This window comes from Dama dama, chromosome 33, assembly GCF_033118175.1.
Source record: "Dama dama isolate Ldn47 chromosome 33, ASM3311817v1, whole genome shotgun sequence".
In the NCBI taxonomy this organism is placed as follows: Eukaryota; Metazoa; Chordata; class Mammalia; order Artiodactyla; family Cervidae; genus Dama; species Dama dama.
Window position 1 is genome coordinate 9,339,515 of NC_083713.1, and position 15,112 is coordinate 9,354,626.

General features: G+C 59.9%; 1 protein-coding gene across 13 annotated transcripts in view; it reads left to right on the forward strand.

Moving 5' to 3' along the window:
• BIN1 (bridging integrator 1) overlaps nucleotides 1-15,112 on the forward strand; it is a 55,710-nt gene that overhangs the window by 30,650 nt on the left and 9,948 nt on the right. For 7 of the 13 annotated variants that reach the window (XM_061135760.1, XM_061135765.1, XM_061135768.1 and 4 more), the window contains exons 3-10: nucleotides 4,023-4,077; nucleotides 4,301-4,395; nucleotides 5,090-5,185; nucleotides 6,057-6,164; nucleotides 6,923-7,015; nucleotides 10,524-10,609; nucleotides 10,797-10,872; nucleotides 12,260-12,342. In XM_061135760.1, coding sequence (XP_060991743.1) covers nucleotides 4,023-4,077; nucleotides 4,301-4,395; nucleotides 5,090-5,185; nucleotides 6,057-6,164; nucleotides 6,923-7,015; nucleotides 10,524-10,609; nucleotides 10,797-10,872; nucleotides 12,260-12,342 — 692 coding nt within the window. The remainder of the gene's footprint in view (nucleotides 1-4,022; nucleotides 4,078-4,300; nucleotides 4,396-5,089; nucleotides 5,186-6,056; nucleotides 6,165-6,922; nucleotides 7,016-10,523; nucleotides 10,610-10,796; nucleotides 10,873-12,259; nucleotides 12,343-15,112) is intronic. The other 6 variants (XM_061135764.1, XM_061135767.1, XM_061135770.1 and 3 more) reach the window with 1 other exon arrangement.

Here is a 15,112-nt window from a genome sequence, read left to right on the forward strand (position 1 = left end):
AGGTGTTTCAAAGCCGGTAGCAGAGACTGCTTGTTTGGCTCTGGGTGACCACTTGCCCCTTGGGCCTCAGTTTGCTCACCTTCAAAGTGGAGGCTTGAAGAAGAACACTGAAGTCCCCTCTGGGTCCCTGGCTCTTGGCAAGCAGTCACTGATCCTTGCCCAGAGCAGCTGGGGAGTGAGGCTAGGGCTAAAGATAGCCAGTGCTTTTGGCTCCCTGGCTGTGGATATGGGTGGTCATTTGAGCTGGTGCTCTGTCTGCCTGCAGATTGGGTGGTGTGGTCAGCTTCTCAGGGGCTGAGGGTAGAAGCAGGAGTGGGCAAATATGAGGTCTCGTTTGAGGTTCAGGGTAACCCTCCCTTAGGAGTTAGGGCAACTGGACAGTTCTGGATTTGATTGGTGGGTGGGGGTGACTGGGGCCTGGGGTTGAGGTTCAGGATTTAGAAAGGGTTACTAAGTGAGTATCACTCTTCTCAGGAAAGTGAATTCAGAAAGCTGCAGGGCTTGGGGAGCCCTGGGAAGGGCGAGGTGAAGCTTGAGCATGGGTAGCCCTGTTCTTCATCTGGGAACGTCCAGCCTAATGGGCCAGCGCTAGTCAGGGCCAGGGATGGCAGGGAGTTTGGGCTTCAAGGACATGAGTCTCCCACCCCTTCCACTGGGGGTAGATCCTACGAGAGGGGGTGAGTTGCTTTCCCGTTGCCTGCTTTCACAGGGACCCAGTTTGCATAGCCCCTCTGGGCCTACTCAACTTTAGGTCTGGCCTCCCTGGCCCTGTCCTTTCTGTGAAGCCCCGGAGGGCTCACTCACTCTCACCCGCCCAAGTGCTTTAAATCCAGCTCAAATCCTTGGGAGCCATTCTGGGTCCTCCAGATGGCCCAGCTTCTTCCTCCTAGGGGACCGCCTAGACCTGGCTCCCCAGGGCTCAGAGTTGCTATTTGTCAGTGAGATGGGGCAGGTCTGGTTCCTTCTCATTCTCCAGGGCCCACCCAGGGCTCTCCTCCAAGTGGGCATCCCCGGCTATCACGTGGCGATCCTCTGGCACTGACCACAGAGGCTCAGGAGTCCAGCTGGAGCCAGAGGGGTCTGTGCAGGGAGCACTTCCCTGCCTCCTGGCTTCCCTGGGAAGATGGGGGCTGATGTCAGGGAGTTGGGGGCCAGCCTTTGGAGGGAGGTATGGGGGGATGTGGGGTGCCTGCTGGCCAGCTTGTGGAGCCACACCTGGTGTTAGTCCTGGGCTGACAGAAGAGCAGGCTGAGGGCAGTGACTCCAGAACTTTCTCCTTCCCCCAGCTGCTCTGCAAGGCATATGTTAGAACCCAGGGACCTCCGAAGAGATGTTTCTCAGAGCCAGGGTGGAGGGTAGCCTGCTGCCAGGGCTGCCTGAGGAAGCAGCTGGCTGGGGGCCCCCGGGGGGGACGTTGACATTGGGGACCAGCTGCAGTTGGCACAGGGGAGGCAGGGCTCCAGGCGGCCCTTGCACATCTGTGCCCAGTGTGCCTGCTCACAGCGTGGCCTTGTTTGGGAAGCACAAGGGGCCCTGGTACAGCCTGAAGCCTGGGCAAGCCCAGCAACCCGCCCTGTGGGTGACCCCTTCCTCTGGGTGCCTTGCAGACAGATGCTGGGGGACAGTGGGGAGGGGAGCAAGCTGATGAGGCTTGGTGGGAAGAGAAGCTGGGTCTGGAAGATTCTGACCTCGGATGAATACAAGAGCATCGCATCATAGGTAAACTTAAATCCTCATCTCTACCACCACAGCACTTAATTGTTCAGACTGGGGAGGCTACCTCGGGAGTGGGGTAGACCCTTCCTCTTGCCCCAGTCTTGGGTCCACACATGATCCCTGATGGGCTTCCAGACAGGTTTGAGTGCTTGTGGGTTGGCCTTTGGTTTCCTACTTTAATAAGCGCACCTTGAACTTGGATGTTCAGAAGATTCCTCCATGGCCAGGGTTTTACACTCCGTGGGGACCGAAGGAGTTTTGGAGAGGGTTTCCGTGTTTAGTGTGACGCCCTGCAGCCCTCTCTGTGGTGTCTGCGGTCGCACGGCTGTGTTCATCGTAAAGAACAGGCAGCTGCCTGTGTTCCTGGCCCTGTCATGACTGATTCAGCAAACTGGGGCCCACATGCCCAGGCCATGGAAGTTCTCACCAGCTCTCCCTGTGCCAGTGTGATCCTGGCAAGTCTCGGAACCTCTCAGCTTCCTCTTCCTCAGGTGGTGACAGTCGTGTTGAGAGGCTACGTGTGGGATGTTCTGGCCCCAGTGAGGAACTATTGCCCCAGCTCTGAGGACTTCGGGGCATGATGAGAGGACTCTGGCCAGGAGGAGGGGCCCTGTTTGCAGGGGGACAGCAGAGATTTGAGGGTGCTGGGGTGGGCCCATGCCTGGGGCCCGCATTCAGGCCTGCTCTCGGCAGGGGCGTTGTTTGACCAGCAAGGGTGGAGACCACTTTTGTCTCAGGCAGGAGCTCCAGGCTGGCAGGTGGAGCTCTGTAGGGGCGCAGATCTCCTGGGACTACGGCTTGCTGCCATGGTCTGTTTAAGCCTCCCTCAGAGAGCAGGACTTCCACACAAGATGTCACTGAGGCATGGGCTGGCGGGGACTCCGGGAGGTCATCCCCAGGCTCAGCCGTTCACGGCGCTCCAGAGGCCGGCTCCCTTGTGTCTCCCTCCCCACCCATCGTGCTGCCCAGGGTAGAGCCCACCTTCCGAGGCTGCTCTTCACATGGCCACCGTGAAGCCATTTCCAGCTCCCTGCAGCCACGTCCCCGAGCACCTGCGATGGGCCAGGTGCCCTTCAGGCACTCCATGCACATTGCTTGTGGTCTCCCAGGCCACGGTCATTTGACCCACTGACAGATGAGGAGACAAGGCTCTGCGGGGTTCAGTAACTTTCTTAGGATTCCATGTCTAGTATGTAGAAGGAAATGGCAGCCCACTCCACTGTTCTTGCCTGGAGAATTCCACTGACAGAGGAGCCTGGCGGGCTACTGTCCAGGGGGTCACCCAGAGTTGGACACGACTGAAGTGCCTGAACACGCATGTGTTTAGTAAGGGACAGGTCTGGGTCTCCACAGCCCCACAGCCTGTGTGTGCTTTCTCCTGCATTCCACACGGCTTCTGGAAACCTCAGCATCTCCCTCGCGGGAGTCTCACTTTGCTTGTTGGCCTCAACCAGCTCACCCGTCCTCACACCTGGAGCTCAGCTTTCCCGCTCCTGCCTCCTGCTGATGCCAGAGGGAGTTGAGGCTGTGCGTGTGGTTTCACTTCTCTACTGGCCCTCCTGCTCCAGGGAGCCCCTGGGGCTGCCCTGCTAGCTCTGAGGGCTTCACTCCCTGGGCCACTCCCCCCTCTTCCCTTTCCCCTGCATCTTCCCTCTCAACAGGGCCAGTGTCCTGAGAGGCCTGGACATGACCCCACCCTTCTCTGCACTCCTGTCAAAGGCCTCCCCTTCTGGATCTCTCCTCTCCCCACTGGGTCGTCCTCTGTCCATCAGAGACCTCCTGTCCCTGTAAAGGCCTGCCCCAGGCCCCTCATCTCCGGTGGGATGCGCTGGGGGCCAGCTGGCCTCAGGCAGAACCCAGGCTTTCAGGACCAGGGCTGGGTGGTCCCTGTACCCCCATCATCTTCCTGTGCTTGTCGGTCCCCTGGCTCATGGTTGCCCGAGGGCAGGCTTGCCAGCCGCTGGTCCCATCATACCCACGGGCTGTGCGCCAGTGTGTCGTGCAGGGTGGAGGGTCCCTGTCTTGCTGCCTTCCTTCCAGGGCTGAGGATAGTGCCTAGGAGAGAAGCTGAATGTCCCTTCAGGAACGGGGCTCCCAAGGTGGAAGCTCAGTGTGTGTCTGTGGCCAGAGAGGCAGTAGCCGCCGCACCCCAAACCTGGAGTGTTTTCCTATCTGGTCTCCCGTAGGCCCCTGATGCTTTGCAGTGGACAGCCCATCCATGGCAGGCGTCCACAGGGTGCAGGGGGCAGGAGGCAGGTGTGGGCTGTGCTCCAGGCCCCCCCTTATCCTCGTCTCTCTCTTTGTAGACCGAGGGCACCCGCCTGCAGAAGGACCTCCGGACATACCTGGCCTCGGTCAAAGGTAAGGGGCAGACCCGGCTGGACCGGTGGGCTTCCTGGGACACAGAGAGGGGCCTTCCCCACGTGGAGCTGACAGATGCAGAGCTGGGAAGGGGAGCAGGGCTGTCTGGTATGGCCACATACCTCCTGGGCCTTCAGGGGTGGGGGCAAGGGTACTCCCTGCGCCCCGCCCCGCCGCCCTCCCTCCCCAGCCCTGCCTGCAGTGTGGCCTGTCTGCCCACCAGCCATGCATGAGGCATCCAAGAAGCTGAACGAGTGTCTGCAGGAGGTGTACGAGCCCGACTGGCCTGGCAGGGATGAAGCAAGCAAAATCGCTGAGGTGAGTGTGGGCCCAGTGGCCTTGGTCCTTCCCCTGGGGAGCCTTCTGACCTCAGCTGGCTGCCCATGGTACCCTGCACCCTCTGGGAACAGCCCTTCCGGTTCTTACATGCTGCGTGCTCTTGGGCAAGTCCCCTCCCCTCTCTGGGGGTCATTTTGCTCATCTGACACACCCTCATGCTGAGATGCATTTCCTGTGGTGTCTGGAGGCATCTCTCCTCTCTGAGTTGTAACGCCTGGCCCAGGAAGCCTCCCTCCCTGGCCCCACCAGCCATGGGCGTATCTCATCCTCAAGGTCACCTTGTGAAAAGGCAGGAGTTGTGACCCCGTTTTATAGATGAGGTTGGGCTTCCCTCATTGCTCAGTTGGCAAAGAATCTGCCTGCAATGCAGGAGACCCGGGTTTGATTCCTGGGTCGGGAAGACCCCCTGGAGAAGGGAATGCCTACCCACTCCAGTATTTTTGCCTGGAAGATCCCATGGACAGAAGAGCCCAGCAAGCTATAGTCCATGGGGTTGCAAGAGTCGCACATGACTTAGCGACTAAACCACCAACACCAACACCAGTCTGAGGTTCTGAGGTGCCGCCCAGCTGTGAAGCGACGGGGCTGGCCCCTGGGTCCCTGGGAGGGGCGAGCTGGCCCTGCCGCAGCCCAGCCCCCGCGGTGTCCACTCCTGTGCTCTCGCCTTCTGCAGAACAATGACCTGCTCTGGATGGATTACCACCAGAAGCTGGTGGACCAGGCGCTGCTGACCATGGACACGTACCTGGGCCAGTTCCCTGACATCAAGGTGAGCAGTGCCCTGGCCCTCCACCCTGCTGCGGCCTGGCAGCCTGTGTCGGGGAGCAGGAGGTGGGGGCATGCGGGCAGCCCAGGGCTGAAGGCAGGCCTCCCCTTCGCCTCCCAGTTCACCCTCTGGGGCTGCTCCCTCTGAGGCTAGCCTTCCAGTTCCCAGGCTTGGGCCTTTCTGAGCTGGAAACCCTGTCCCTGTGGGTCTCCGGGCTATGGAAAGAGACCTCGTGGAGCATGTACGTGTGTGGCCGTGTAACTGTGGAGTGACTCTAGGGCTGACGAAGTGTATGACGGGGCTGGAAGACCTGGGCGTTGTATGCCCTGTATTGGACTCTGTGTGCTTGGAAGGGAAGCTGTGTGTCATTGTGTGCATTGCCTCTCATCTGGGTGTATCTGTGTGACTGCGTGTGTTCAAAACGCCAGCTGCCTTGGCCGGGTGCAGGTGAGTTAGAACTTGTCAGTGTGTTAGGATCTCCAAGGAGGCAGCTGGGGCCCCAGGTGCCCCCGACACACAGGCAGAGTTGTCTAGAGCTCAGGTAGTGACCGCGGTGCTGGGCCGCTCCTCTGGAGGGCTCACACTCCATGCTGGCTCCCGGCCCCGCAGTGCAAATGCTCCTGAAGGAGTTTTACAGGGAGTGCGGAAGCGAGGCTGATGGGGTGGCTCAGGAGGAGAGAAGCCTTGAGGGGTGAGCTCTTTGCTGCCAGAAATGTTAACGCGAGTGTCTCAGGCATCTGTGAGACAGACTTGCTGAGCCTGGGGTCGGCGGCCATGAGCCCTCTGGGTTCATCCAGGCCCCCTTGCCCGGGCCAGCGTCTCAGCACGGGCGTCCTGCTGAAGCCTTCAGCTGCTTCCTCCTTCCGTACTCCAGTCACGCATCGCCAAGCGCGGGCGGAAGCTGGTGGACTACGACAGTGCCCGGCACCATTACGAGTCCCTTCAAACCGCCAAAAAGAAGGATGAAGCCAAAATTGCTAAGGTAAGGCTGGCGGTGGTGGCGGCTGGGGGAGAGGGCTTGCGAGTCTCTGCAGGGGGGCCAAGCCCCCAGGGAGCCTTGCTCCTGTGCTGGCTCACCACGCCCTCTGCAGGCTTGCCCCTGCGCCCCGGCGGGCAGGGGTCCTCGGCCCCCTTTGCAGAGGGATTCACAGCCGCTGACTAGTCCCGAGTCACGGGTCACAGGGCGAGTGAGTGGGAGGCCTCGTGGGCCTGATGGGTGGGGCCCCCTCCTGGCCCATCCCCCGGCCCCTCCGCCAGTCCGGAGGCCGCTTTCCAGGATGAGAGCAGGCCTGGCTTGGGTTTCACTGGCCCAGCCCCTCCTGGCCTGGTGTGCTCCGAGTGGAATTCGGTCACGGGATCCGATGTGAACCTGTCTCAGCTGGAACAAGCCGGGTCTGGGTGGGGGTGGGGGGTGTTGCACCCACATTCCCCGCCCCCCGCCCCGTGAGCGCCCCCAGGGCAGGACCTGCTTGCTGAGTCCCTCTGCCCTTGCTAACGATTCTCATATTCTGCTTTGCAGCTGGACTTCACCCACTTCTCCGCCTTCCCCGGGGCTCCCCTTAATTCTCAGCCTCAGGGGCCTTTGCCTGCTGTGGGGGGCTGGCCCTCTGGAGGGAGGCAGGGCTCCGTCACTGCCCTGGAGACGTTGGGATGTGGTGTTTAACGTCTGTCTGTTTCTCTCTCCCGGTCTCCCTCCTCTCTCTCCTCTCCTTGGCCTTGACCTCCCCTCCCCACCCCTAGCCTGTCTCGCTGCTTGAGAAAGCCGCCCCCCAGTGGTGCCAAGGCAAACTGCAGGCTCATCTCGTAGCCCAAACTAACCTGCTCCGAAATCAGGTGACACCGGCTTCTAACCTTGCACGCGCTGGCGCCTTCTGGTCTGTCATCCTGTCCTTGGCGCTGGGTGGTGCTGGGTGCCCGTCTGCCCAGCCCCACTGGGAGTGGGGGAGGGCGCGACTCTTTCCCCGGTTGGGAGGCAGGGGTGTTTTCAAATGTCTCTGCTGGGAGACCTCCTGCTTCGGAGAGCTGAGGTCAAAGGAGGATACGGATGGGGGCCGGGGCTCTGGTTAACCTGGAATGGGCCCGTCTCTGTCCTAGAGCCTGGACCTCTGGTCATCCCGGCTCCGACTGTGAAATCCTAGCCTCCAGGAGCCCAGGAAAGCCTCAGACTCTGTCCTCTGTGAGGGCTCTTGCCGGGACAGATGTGGTGTCTTTATTGCGTATTCCTTCGGACCTCATAAGAACTGTGAGGTTAACCTGCATTTACTGAGGAGACAAACCCGTCCAGAGAGGCAGAATCTCCTGCCCAGCTCCCAGAGCCGTTTAATGACTGAGTCAGGGCTCACCCACCTCAAGCCCTGGGTCATTATCCTAGCTCCCTGGACTGGGGGTCCCTGTGGGTGGTCCTGCCACAATTGGCCAGAGTCATGGTGACCCTTGGACCTACAGGCCCTGGGGTGCCCCTGGGGGACACTGAGAAGGCTCTTCCGTCTGGCTGGGATACTGAGACCTGGGGCTGAAAGGACTGGCTCTTTGCGAGTTCCACGGAGGGCAAGCATTCTGTATCACAGTGATCCCAGAGGGCTTCCTGGAGGAGGCTCTCTGTGCAAAAGTGATACTACTATCCTGGCAACACTTTGGAGTGGGCTGGGCCCTGGTCAGGACCGTGATGCAGTGCCCTGGGAGAGGGAGCCTCGTGGTTCTGACTGCAGCAGCACTTTGTGGTCCTGGGAGGGGGCAGGAGACAGGCCCCACTGAGGAGGCTGGGTTTCTATCCAGGCAGCTGCCCATGTTTTCTGGGCCACTTCTGATTTCATCATCTTCAACTCACGTGTATTGAATACCTGTGATGTGGAGAGCGCTGGGTTTAGCATGGGCTCACGGCCCAATTTCTTATTCATCCTGCTGCCTGATTTCTTTTAGGCCAGAGCTGTGGGCTGACATTAGAGGCACTGAGTAACAGCCCCACCTCTTTAGGGTCTGGGGGAGATGGCCTGGGTTAGGGTAGCCTGCAGGAGGGCTGAGTGACTGGAATGGCTTGTCCCGCCTATGGAGTTCAGGACTTCGGGCTGGAGGGGGAATAATGGAGCCACTGAGCCAGGGCCGGGATTTCTGCACAATTTTCCCTGAAATGGGTTTGGGAGGGTGCCAGGTGAACATTTTAGTCCAGTGGGATAAGCTCCTGGAAGACCGTGGGGCCAGGGGTGGTGGCCATGGCCGATTTGGGGCTCCTGGGATGGGTGTGGGTGGGGATCCAGCTGGGAGGGTCCCATCTCCCACCTTCACCCCCCACCCTGGGGGATTGGCAGGAGAGGCCAGGGCACGGGATCTCATCTCTGGATGTTGGACGGCAGATGTTTTGCCTTTTGGCCAAATTGACATTCCCATTTGGATCCAGTTTTCATCTGAGCCTCTCCTCTTTCTTCCTCACCCTGCCTCACCCTTGGCTGGGGGCTGGCAGTGAGCTGGAGTACTTGGGGCCCTGGGCTGCCTTTGCTGGCTGACTCGACTTTGGAGGGACAGCACCAGCTCCCGAGCCTGTGTTCTCCTGAGCTGGCCAGCTCCGGGTGTTCCCTGATCTGGTTCCAAGTTGCTCTCCACACGTGTCATGGTCTCCCCAGCAAGGGACAGCTATCCCCCCACCTCCTGCCATCCCTGGTATTTCTGAAAGAGCCAGAATATGAAGAATGTGACTCAAAGGAAATAAAGGATAGGCCCTGACTTCTAGGAACTCTAAAACGAAGGCACCCTGTCCTCGGCAGCATTGCTGAGCTCTGTGGACAGGGCTTGGTGTCCAGCTATGAACTGCTGTGCCATCCTCACCGTCTTGGCCATGCTTGTCCACTCGGGGAGTTAGGACCGGCATCGTGGGGACCAGAGGGGTTGATCTCCGTGGGTATGGAAGCCAGGGAGGTCAGTGTCCTGGAAGATGTGGGACTTGAACTGTCCAGTGGGCACTTGAATGGGAAGTGCACATGACAGTGTGGGGGCTCTGGCGTCTGGAAGTGTGGGAGTCACTGTTTCGGGGGTGGTAGCCCCCATCAGGCACTGGGGTTCTCAGAGAATTAAGGCAGGGATGATCTGGCTCTTGGCCTGGAGGGCACCCCAGGTCTGATCCATTCTAGGCGTGGCCAGAGGCATGCATATTTAGAAACATTTCTTTGATTTCTTATGCTCCCTTTAATTTTTAAATGAGATTTTAAAAAGTTAGATGAGATGCTCCTGCTCAGCATAGCATGTTCCAACAACCTGAAGGTGATGGAGTCAGGAGCGTGGTGGCCCCTCTCTCCTCCAGTTCCCTAGTCATCCTGGCTGGGCCAGACGCAGAAGGACTAGGACGAGACGTGGGCTGACCCTGGTGCCTGAAGCTGCGTGGACAGCCGGGTGGGCTTCAGTTGGACGGGCAGCTCTGGTGTGTTCTGCAGCAGTTTGGCGTTCAGGCCAGCTGGCCTGAGAACATGAGGCTGCTGGAGGGAAGTTTTCTCCTGGGCGAGGCCACCACGTTCCTGGGCTGTGACTCAGACCCCGAATCCAAGTCACCCCCCTGAGTCACTATTTCCTGCAGCGCTCTCCAGAATGAGCCAGCAGAGCGCTTTCTGGGGCCGGGGTCTGTGACTCACCTCCACCCTCCGCCCAGCTCCCGCCTTTCTAGGATTCTGCCATGGGGCCTGAGTGCCACCAACTGGTGTGTGTGTGTGCAGGCCTGGAGGGTGCGGGCTGGCCCTTGGAGTGGGCACAGGCAGCCTGCCTGGCAGCCCAGCCCCCTCCTGGCCTGCCCTCTCCCCTGCCTTTCTGCATGTCCCCGAGCTCCTGCCTCTGTTGGGGAAGGGTCAGAGGAGAAGGTAGGAAAGCTCCCATGGAGGTGAAGTCAGCCTGGTGGTGGAGACTGAGTAGGGGCCGGCCCTGGGAAAGGGGAAGGAAGAGTCAGAGGGGCCGGTGCAGCCAGGACCAGGGAGCTGGGCAGCCGGCAGACACTTAGCCCGAGAGGGGCTCCAGCGTGAGTGGACAGGACCCCACCTGGCTGGTCTGGGGCCTCATGGCCTTCCTGGGCCTCTGCCCCCTTGTCCCCTTGGCTGGCGCCGGTGCGTTGTGCTCTCCTCCTTCCTCAGGTCCCCCTGGGGCGCTGGACCACATGGGGCCTCTCTCCTTGGCCCTGGCTGCTTTCCCGGCCCCTGCCTGGAGCACCCCCGGGGCGCGGGGGAGGGACTCGGGGAGGTCTGCCCAGGCGTCCACGGCCCGAGCCCTGGTTCCAGTGCACTGGGGAGAGTAGGTCTCGGTGGGGGCCTGGCCTGGGCTGGCTGGGATGCAGGCCCTGCAGAGGGAAATGACCCATCCCACCCCCCAGGCCGAGGAGGAGCTCATCAAAGCCCAGAAAGTGTTTGAGGAGATGAATGTGGATCTGCAGGAGGAGCTGCCATCCCTGTGGAACAGGTGAGGGGCGGGAGGGGGCAGGCAGAGCCTCGGCCACTCTCCGGAGGCTGCAGGGCTGTGCTGCTCTGCTCCAAGCCCTCCTGGGGCTGGGGCTGGTGAGGGCGGAGGTCCAGCCGCCCGCGTGGCTCTCCTGGGCTGACCACCCTGACCTGCAATCCACCTGGCCCTTCTTACCTCTGTCCTGCAGCCGTGTGGGTTTCTATGTCAACACATTTCAGAGCATTGCGGGCCTGGAGGAAAACTTCCACAAGGAAATGAGTAAGGTAGGTAGGTCCCTTTCCTCCCCCGCATCCCACCCACCCACCCAGGGCCATGCTCCACCTGCAAGGGACAGGGTCGGAGGCACTGCGGGGCCCGGCTTCCTCTTCCCTGCTGGGGTTAGAGACACAGGTCACCGTAGCGCCCCCTCTGAGCCCCTGCCCTTGAGGAACAGGGTCAGGGCCCAGTAGGAGCTGCTGGGTGCACTGGGAGGCTGCAAGCCAGCCCCACGGGTCTCACCCTAGCCCCTGTCCTGCTCCCAGGTCTATTCTCATTGCCTGGGCAGGGCCAGCGGCCCTCAAACTGGAGACATGCTCTCAGGCAGCCTTGGCCCAGCGAGCTCAGTGTTAGAAAATGGTGGTGGTTTCCCAATTTGTAGGCTGATGATAAATAAATTACTAAAATTTTTCCAATTATAATTTTTTAAAAATATTCCTTAAGACATTAAAGCAGATTTGCCTTATCTACTGGAATCTGATGTAAGATGGGGTCTGATTAGCTTAAATTCCTATGTTGTATTATTTTCATTTTGATGAATATGGCAGTTAAACTGCAAAGCTGAGTTGTAAAAACCTCATGTTGGCAACTTCCTCCTTCCCTGTGCCATGGGTGGGCCTGACTGTCTCCAGGGCCCAGAAGAATGAAGCTGTAGGTCATGGGGGATTCCAGGCCCAGGACAGGAAAAGGGCTTTGGCCACCTTGGGGCCTGTCCTGGGGGACCACCCTGAGTGTTGTTTCCTGCGTGAGTTTTCCTTTTTTTCCTTTTCCTTCTTACTTCTCCTCCTTCCCTTCAGTATGAGACAACTTGTGAAAAATTAAAAGAAAAAAACAAACAGAGACGTGTTTTGGGAAGAAAATATTTGTAAAGTCAGGAGGAAAATTCAACTCTGGGCTTCCTAGTGGCTGGAGGAGAGGGAAATATTTTCAGTGAGCAGAAACACAAGATGCATGGGGTCAGTCCCTCATCCTGCTGGTGCTTTTGGTGAAATCTCTGTCACTTGTAACGGGGCCTGAAAGCATCTTGGCAAATGACTTCAGCAATTAGGATCAACAGTTAATTTGCAAAATTGAAAAAAAAAAAAAACCCTTGCAAAACAAAACAGTACAAGCTTTATGTGGCATTTTAGGAAGTGCCTATAAGTAGAAAGAAGAAAGAGATGGTCCCCAGAAACCGTGACTGCTAGGCAGTGCAGCCCACTTCCTCCTCCTCTTCTGTTTTCTGTTTGGGGTTGGTGTGCCGGCTCCCAGCTCCCACGGATGGCGAGAGAAGAGCTCGTTCCTGGCCCAGGCAGAGGCACAGGGCAGGGCTAGGGTGGAAGAGAAGCAGGGATGTCACTGGGAGCTGGGGCTGGTTGGCGGCCCCACCCAACCCGCTTGCTGTGTCTCCTGCAGCTCAACCAGAACCTCAATGATGTGCTCATCAGTCTGGAGAAGCAGCATGGGAGCAACACGTTCACAGTCAAGGCCCAGCCTAGGTGTGTGCCTCCCCTGAGGGCGGTGGGGGACGGAGGGACGTGTCATCTGGGGCAAGGCCTCTTCCTGCGGTCCCCTGTGGGCTTGGCCTTTCTGCCTTGGCCTCCCTGTGCTCAGGGGAGCAGGCGAAGACGCCCCTTCTCCTTGGCTGTGTTCCATCTGGGAAGGTGCGATCCCGGCAGTCTGTGGCTCCCCCAGTGCAGGCCTGGCTTCCTCCACTGGGGAGCAGCAGAAGCGGTGCCTCCACTGCTTTGCAGGCAGGCTGGGACTGAAGGATTCAGGGGATCCTCATAGCGGGGAGCCCCCTTCCGCCACTCACTGCATGGAGGTCCTTGTTCCTGCCTGGAGGAGAGCCCTGCTCCCTGAGGGGGAGCCTCGAGGGAGGGAGGGGATGTGCCTGGCCCGTGGCCCCTGGGGAAACCACAGCGAGCCTGGGATTTCCCTTCGGATCCTTCGTCTCTGTCCTTGAGGCGCCGCCGTGCGTCGCAGCATGGCGTGGCATTGCAGCTCGCTCTCCTTACCGACCGCGCAGGATGGTTGCGTCGGGTTCTCGGGGTAACTGGGGAGGAGGGAGGCAGTCAGTGTTCGGTGACTGTCACTGCCCCACTTCCCCCTGGAAACGCAGTGTGGGAGCGGCCCAAAGGCTGCCCTGCAGGAAGGGAAGGCCCCGGGGCGTTTGTTTCACAGGTCACCTTCCTGCCTGAGGTCAAGGCGGCACATGCAGGATGGTTGAAGGGGGTGGCCGGGCAGGCAGTGGGGGCCAGGCTGCCCTTGGGAAGCGGCTGGTCTGCGGGAAGAGGGTGGGCGGTGGAGGAGGCTTGTGAGCCTCCTTACTCCAGAGTGGCCCCCAGGGCAGCCCAGCGGCCTTCTCCCGGGGCCCCGTGCTGGTCCGCGGACCCGGCTCCTTCCTGGGTCCTGAGCTCCTGTGGCCAGACCCGGGCAGGGAGGGCGGCTGGTGCTATCCCACCCAAGAGCCACTCACCAGCTGTTTGAGGGAGCATCTTCTGCTGCTTGTTCTGTCAGCACCGCCTCGGGGTGCCGGGCTGGATGCCAAGGCCGTGGCTCGGACAGCAGGAGTCGGGGGCAGGCCTGGGGTCTCCTCACACCCAGGGAGTCGGGGGCGCTTAGGCCCTTAGTCTTCCTTTGGGCACAGAGGGGCTGCTGGTGAGGGAAGGGGTCAGGCCAGTCCCACATCCTCATTTCCCCCAAGTGAAGGCCTCCACGTCCCATCCGTCCCCACAGAAAGAAAGCTAAACTGTTCTCCCGGCTGCGCAGAAAGAAGAACAGGTACCAGTAGGGAGTGCTGTGCTGTGGGGGCCTCCGAGGACAGCCCCCGGACCCCCATGCATGCGCCTGGCCCAGCCGAGAGCGCCACTAACCCCTAACCCGCCTTCCTGCGTGTGGTGTGTGTGTTGGGGTGGGCAGAGGGCAGAGAGGTGTCGGTGGGAATCGGAGAGGGTGGGGAGGGTGGGCAGACTGCCTCAGCGTGTTCTTCTCGGGCTGCAGCCCGAACAGAAGTGGGGGATCAGCCAGAAGGGAGGCCTGGGAGGCTTGGGGAGAGAGTTGCTGCAGCTGCCAAATTGTAGGAACTCTGTGTGCTGTGTGCCTGTTCATACACTGGATGTATTTGTAGTCTTTAAGGAGGCAAAGACAGCCTGGGCAGGTGACAGGGCTCCTAGTTTCTGTCTGTCCTTCTGGACGTGCCCCATCCACCACGGTGTCTGCCCACCCCATGTGGCCGGGGAGCACTTAAAGTGTAGCCAGTGTGACCAAGGAGCTGCGTTTTTAATACAAACACAAAATATGGGCTTCCCTGATAGCTCAGTTGGTAAAGAATCCTCCTGCAATGCAGGAGACCCCGGTTCAACTCCTGGGTCGGGAAGATCCCCTGGAGAAGGGATAGGCTACCCACTCCAGTATTCGTGGGCTTCCCTTGTGGCTCAGCTGGTAAAGAATCTGCCTACAATGCAGAAGATTTGGATTCCATCCCTGGGTTGGGAAGATCCTCTAGAGAAGAGAAAGGCTACCCACTCCTGTATTCTGGCCTAGAGAATTCCGCGGACGGTATAGTCCATGGGGTCACAGAGTCAGGCACGGCTGAGCGACTCTCACTTTTCAAACGTAAATGTAAGCAGCCCCCGCAGGCGGGGCTGATCTTGGTCAGCACTGTTCTAGAGTCTCTCCAGGCAAGTACAACGCAGATTTTTATTTCTGCCCCTTTGTGCCCAAGTGGTGGGCTGTGCATGCCGTTTGCCCTTGTCGGTGCTGAGACTTGACGTGGCTTCTCCCTCTTTACCCTGGCTATGAGACACCCCTTTACTTATCCCCTCTGGCTGTGGCCTCTGCTGGTCACCCAGGTTCCCAGGAGGACCTGCAGGAGCAAAAGCTTGGAGCCAGCCGCTCCGGTGTGGTGGGGAGCCGGGCCCTGCTGGCGGGGAGGATCGCAGGCCGGCCCGGAGGCCCCGGGGTCAGGCCGAGGAGCAGGCTTGCCCTGAGCACGGGGGCTGCTGCGTGCTGTGTCAGATGACACTCTCTTTGCTTCTAGGATGTTTGGCCTTCTCTTGCGGTGGGCTCAGCACCCCTGCACGAGGCTGGGGATCCCGCCTGGTGATGCCTCCCAGGGACCCGCCCTGCTCCTCCCGCTGGGGTGGGGTTGTCACTGTGTCCAGGGCAGGCCCTGCTGCAGACATCTGCGTGTTCCCGGTGCTCATGCCTGTGTTGCCTCATTTCCACCTGTTCTCACGCACATTCACACATGGATGCGTTGGGACA